The sequence below is a fragment of the Gavialis gangeticus genome, unplaced genomic scaffold (assembly GCF_001723915.1).
Source record: "Gavialis gangeticus isolate Ggan-Ray unplaced genomic scaffold, GavGan_comp1, whole genome shotgun sequence".
NCBI lineage: Eukaryota > Metazoa > Chordata > Crocodylia > Gavialidae > Gavialis > Gavialis gangeticus.
In genome coordinates, this window is record NW_017729016.1 from 13,094,995 (window position 1) to 13,101,385 (window position 6,391).

The window sequence follows — 6,391 nt, forward strand, 5'->3', positions numbered from 1 at the left end:
GGATCTTGTGGCCTGTTATAAACTGGTTAGGGGGGATCAGCAGGCGCTGGGGGAGTCCCTGTTCCCCCGAGCGCCGCAAGGAGTGACCAGGAACAACGGTCACAAGCTGGCGGAGGGAAGGTTTAAGTTGGACATCAGGAGGCGCTACTTCACGGTCAGGGTGGCTAGAGTCTGGAACCAGCTTCCAAGTGAGGTGGTGCAGGCTCCCACCCTGGGGGTTTTTAAGAGGAGGTTGGATGACCACCTTACTGGGGTCGTTTTACCCCAGTGCTCTTTCCTGCCATGGCAGGGGGTCGGACTAGATGATCTGCTCAGGTCCCTTCCGACCCTAGAAACTATGAAACTATAATAGTCTTACCTATATGTATATATCCCGTGTAGAAGTGATAAAATAGACAATGAATGACAAAGGCACAAACCCAACAGTGAATTTGCACTGCAGTAATTACTTTTTTATATCAGATAGTGCATGATTAAATACCTGCAAGAAAATTAAATTTACATGATGAATGGGAGTAGAATGAAGGTTAAGCTATTGTGTGAGCTGATACTGAGATGATTGTAGGAAAATATTACTTTGCTTAATTTATTTTGTTTCAAGAGATTTGACTTTGTAACTGTGGACTGAGGGGTGGAGGTTTTTTTCAGGGTTTTTTTTTGGAAAGTTATCTTATTTGGTTGATTAACAGTGAATACAACTGGTATCTGTTGAGAATTAGTTTAGAGAACAGTACATCAGTTTTATTGTACTCTAGATAATTAAATTCCAATAAAAGTTTGTGATTCTCTTCTATAGATTGTTGAAGTTCAACAAAATGTCTGCTACTTCTAATAGGTGTGAGACTGCTGCCATCTTCTGTTTGTTCCTTTTAGTTTATTTGAGAAAACTAAATAGGTATGAAAATCGTTTTCTTAATCTGAATCATGTCACTTGGATTAGGGATGTGAAAAAAACATGAGTGCAAAATAAAACATGCAAGAACTGTGAGTAATTACAGATTCACACCTCTCCTGGTTTTCATGAATAAAAAGGTTTAAGAGAGAGAAAAGTCTGACATTTACTGCAAGCTTATAGGAAGGTGTTTGTAGCCCAATCCAGTACAGTAAAATCCCTGTTATCCAGCATTCTACAAACTGGGATACTTTATTAACTGGAATTTCTGGCTGGGGGGCAGGGAAAGCTCGTGCATAGCAGCCACTGCTGTCCCCCACCACCCTGCGCCGTTGCTGCACTGCCGCCACCCCACTACACCACGTTATCTGCCTCAGAGAACCACAATTTTTAGATAACTGGTACCTGGCATTCCCCACTCATGCCAGATAACAGGGATTTGACTGTATATGTGGAAAGTTATGTAGTTGTTTCCTTTAGAGGTAAACCCTAGTATAGCTGCTCAGTGTTTGATTGGGGGCTGAATTTTTTTTCTTACAAGTATACAGAAACAAACCTGTACTACTAATGGGAAACAATGGCTAGAGTTGGTAAGGTATACTGGGTGCATAAAAGATGACAGTGCTTAAAGTCTCATCAAAGAGGAGACCACAGAGGAAATTCATTCTTATCCCATTACCTGGATTAACTTTTGTGGTCCCTTGTTCCTATGGGTTTATTGCTTGTTTGCCTCCCACAGCACTGCCTCGTCACCACTCCCCTGCTCCCTTCCCATGTTTTGTATTCTAATCACACGCTATCTTTTATACACTGCTTTGTGCATGTCCTTTCACAGCATCTGATGAAGTGAGCTTGGGCTCACAAAAATATTTGCTATATATCTCTTAGTTTGTCCTCTAAGGTGCGCATCTACCCTGCTTTCTGCCTCGCTTCAGACTAACATGGCCAGCCACATCACTCTGGTACTCATTTGCCTGTTTAGAGAAGGTGAGAGATTAAAATTACCATACTGAAATTTTGAACCTGAATGTGTAGGTAACCGTTTAAAAGCATGGGATTTTCAGCCAGAGTGCATGCCTTAGTCATGCTGTTAGGTCAGTGTGTCAGTGATTTTTTTTTTCCCATTTACTAACTTCTTAAGGTCAAAATATTGATTTTTTACTTTACTTTATTTTTGGCTTAGTGTTGAATTATATAGACTGACTGGCTGTCTTACTTGAAAGTCCTGAGGTCACCTGATACCCTATCAATAGTCAGTTCTGCAAAACTAACAATATACATAGCTCAGTTGTTGTTCTAGGTGACTTAAGGGTCAAAGTGTTGATGGCGATTTTCATCAGACAAAATGATGTCACCAGCTGATTACGTTTGTGTAGCGCTGCAATCTTAAAATGGACTTCTCTAATTAGTGGGCAAGATTTGCTTCTATTGTAATTTATATTCTTTAAATCCCTTTAGGCAGCCCAGCAAATCATAGAGCTTCAAGAAGCAGCTCAAATAAATGCAGGACTACAACCAACTAATCTTGGGAGGAACAACAGTTTACATGATATGAAAACTGTTGTAAAGACTTGGAGGAACAGGTTACCCATTGTATCAGATGACTTATCACACTGGAGCAGCATTTTCATGTGGAGGCAGCATCATTACCAGGGTAAAACTGCCTGGTCCAGCATGCATTCATCATGTAATTTTCCAATCAACACACTGTTTAAAAGACTTATTTTCTTAAATGTCTCCTTTCTCTAGTTTTAAGCACTTTGAGTCTAGTTGATTTTGTTCGTTAAATGAAGATTTTGAAATAGAACTTCATTTTGAAGGTTTCTTATTTTCCATGCTTAAACTTCAGCTTGAAAAACGTATCTTAATATTCCACTTTCATAAGCCATATGTTCATATGTCATTAATAACTTGTAAAATTTTGCTTTATGTAGTTTGTTTTCTGATCTTTAACTTTTTACTTTCTTTGCATCTCCAGCCATTGTGACAGCCTATGAGAATAGCTCTCAGCACGATCCCAGTTCCAACAATGCAATGTTGGGAGTTCATGCTTCAGCTTCAGCAATTATCCAATATGGAAAGATAGCCCGAAAACAAGGACTGGTCAATGTGGCACTGGACATATTAAGTCGTATTCATACTATTCCTACTGTACCTATTGTGGATTGTTTTCAGAAGATTCGACAGCAAGTTAAATGCTACCTTCAGCTGGCGGGAGTCATGGGCAAAAATGAGTGCATGCAGGTATGCGAGTCAGATATGCGTTAAGGCATGCTGCTTGGGACTCCTAAATGAATTCAGTTCATGTTGATCATAATAGGTTTGTCAGGTGGAGACCAAGGGCTGAAGTAGGCCATCCAGTTATGTCAAAACTTGATTATAATCAAGGGACTAATGTATGAACGCATAAAGACAGTGATTTGAAGTAACAAAATTAAATACAGTTAGTTAATGAAATGAACAGAAAAATATAATGCAAAAGAATCAATCAGCATAGTAAAAAACATGCAAATTTTCTAAAATCTGTATTAAAATAGATATCTACTGAGAGAGCAAGAACTATTTTATATTTCTGTATAGATATAGAGACATATAAATGAAAGGTGCATTAAAGGCATACTGTATGGAGAAAAGGAGAAAAGACTAACAGAGAAAAGACTGTCTGTCCTAAGACTAAGTGAGGACTTAAACCAAAGTTTTAAGTGACCTACTGCATATTTGATGAATGTTGACGTACAAAAAGTGAAACTGAGCAAGTTAAATGGAAAGGAAAAATGGGATGTGACTATAGGTAAAAAAAAAAAAAAAAAGCTGAGATTGAGTATAGGGTTAGTGAAGTTAAAGTAGAGAAGTGAATCTATCACCTGGCAAATGCAAGTTATAGTCCTTCTGGAAAGAATTTCGTAAGGGGAAAATGGAGATTTAAAAAAAAATCACTATCATCTTAGATTTTAGGAAAAAAATCAAAATAGGAAATTCTTTTTAAAAATATTGATTAGTGGTTTGTTTCAGTTGCAAGTAAATTTTTATTTTGGCTCTTTTTTTAATGAAAGTGTTTTCCTATATTGATACAAAATTAATATTACAAACTTTTTTCACAAACATGTATTTAACAGGGCCTTGAGGTCATTGAATCAACTAATCTGAAGTATTTCACCAAGGAGATGACTGCTGAGTTCTATGCACTGAAAGGAATGTTCCTAGCTCAGATTAACAAGTAAGTATGGGTGAACATGCATCTGGTGGAATTTCAGCAGGGATGCTTCAACAAAATATTGAAGCAGAAAAGTTTTTAAAATGCTAAACCCAGTATAAAAGCAGGTGAAAGATGATCATAGGAACAAATTGACACTTGGTTCTTGTGATGTTGGAACTAACGATGCTTACTACCATACATCTTCAAATATTAGCAACAAACTAAAATAATCCTTGCCTCATCTCTGTTAAAGTAGTTTTATGTATGGTGAGGAGAGAATGCAAAGACCTAGAGGTGCAAACCAGACCTTTTCCTTATTCCATGCCTAGTCCACTAAACATACAGGTTGTACAGTGCACAAATTTCTAGTATGATAGTATTTGCCAAAAGGAAATACTTTTTTTGGATACAGAATTAACTTTTGGAGTACCGTTCAAATAAGAGAAAGCTGCATAAACTCAGAGCTGCTAGAACAAGGCCTTCTAATCTGAGTTCATTGTATATCCCCTTATTAACTGCTAAAATAATGCAGCTCATTGATGTAATTTGGATTAGTTGGACAAAACAGCTGGATCACAGTTCTCCAGGACACAAAGACCAGGTGTAAACTGTTTTCATATTGGGGAATAACATATCGCGAACTATGGAGGCATTATTAGCAGTAATTTAAACACCCAGTATTGAGTCGTCTTCTCAATCCACTTTGTCACTAGGGCTGTGTGAAGCTTTGGTCCTTGATTCAATTCAGTGGAGATTCAGCTCGATTTGGTGGCTGAATCTCTGAATCCGAATTGAATGAGAGGACCCTTTAATCTCTCAGAGTCGAATCAGAACCCTCCAAATGGATTTGGAGAGATTCGGACATAGAGACAGCTTTAAACATTTTTTCTACATACCTCTAGGTAGCAGGGGCTCACGAATGCTGTGATGCTGGGGCACGTGGAGCATCCCACAGGAGCGCAGAGGGCTATCAGCATGCTCAGCAGACCCAGAAGTGGACCAGAAGCACTTCTGGTCCGCTTCCAGGTCTGCTGTAGAGCCTCCACCCCTGGCTTGGTGACTGGTGCCTCCTGGGGCTGGGGGTGGCACCTGGGGTCCCCCCGTGGCCAATTGCTGAGCTGAGAGGGGTGGGGGGGCCCCTCAGCATGCTCCCTGGCAGACCCAGAAGCAGCCCGATAGTACTTCGAGTCTACTTCCAGGTTCATTGCCTAGCATGTGGGGGCCCCCCCCCTCACGCTCCTGTGGGATGTGCCATCCATTCGCAAGCTGCACCCGATACGTTGAGGTAAGTAGAAAAAACTTTTAAAGCTGTGTCTATGGCCGATTTGCCTGAATCAGCATTGAATCTTCAGATTTGGAATTGGATGAATTCAATTGGGGACAGTGATCCGAATCAACGAATCAAATCACTGTCCATGATTCGGGCTGAATCCGAATCGAATATGGCCCGTTTCATGGTCCCCTATTTGACACCTGTCTTTCGTGTTAACAGGTTGTTTATTACTATTGAGGAGGATGCGTGGTGCCTTTAATCGACTAGGACAATTAATTTATGACCTCTTGGTCAAACTTTATGTCCAGTGATACCTTCACAAATTCAGTATTATTCAAGAAGTCTTGTGTATATTCTTCTACAGCCAGTATTCCTGTATCTGGTGTGCAGGGGAGACACTTCACATCTGCAATGTAGTTGTTTATTAGGTGAAACCCATCAGCTTTTAAATTATACACTGCAACACTACACAGCAGTTTAGGTCAGAAAATGATGAATATATTCTCCAATGGAAACTAGAGAGAATTTTAAATAGGTAGAATGTAATTACTTTGATGGAAAGTGCAATAGGTTCTTTAATGACCACAAATGGGCCTTAGTTTTACACCTCATCTAAAAGAGGCAGTTTATATTTTTAGTGGGGGCAGATGAAGTAAATAATTAAAGCTGTCTGCCTGTATTCAAAGTACTTCTACAGAATAGAATGGTAATCTTTTAAAGAGATATTTACTCTTTAATTCTTCCTTCCGCTTGCCAAAAATGTACCAAATTTAAGCATTGTTTTTAGTAAGAAAATCCTATCTTAAACAGGAAAAGGGGCAAGTTTTAAATTGCAGTCTCTGAGAAAGAGATAGGTATTTTCTGTCTGTCAACTACATAGGAAGCTAAAGGTCACCTGTGGACGTACCATCCTTCTTATGACACCGAGGTCTCTTTCTGCTACAGTGCTGTGAAGAGGGTCATCCCCCAGCCTGTAAGTGTGCTGGTGATTCCTTCTCCCTAGATGCAGCACTATGCATTTGTGCTTGTT

The 6,391-nt window shown here is 39.5% G+C and overlaps 1 protein-coding gene across 4 annotated transcripts in view; it reads left to right on the plus strand.

Moving 5' to 3' along the window:
* Positions 1-6,391, plus strand: part of TRRAP (transformation/transcription domain associated protein) — a 193,842-nt gene that overhangs the window by 129,171 nt on the left and 58,280 nt on the right. For 2 of the 4 annotated variants that reach the window (XM_019512890.1, XM_019512891.1), the window contains 3 exons: positions 2,351-2,579; positions 2,871-3,136; positions 4,009-4,109. In XM_019512890.1, the coding sequence (XP_019368435.1) occupies positions 2,351-2,579; positions 2,871-3,136; positions 4,009-4,109 (596 nt within the window). The remainder of the gene's footprint in view (positions 1-2,350; positions 2,580-2,870; positions 3,137-4,008; positions 4,110-6,391) is intronic. The other 2 variants (XM_019512892.1, XM_019512893.1) reach the window with 1 other exon arrangement.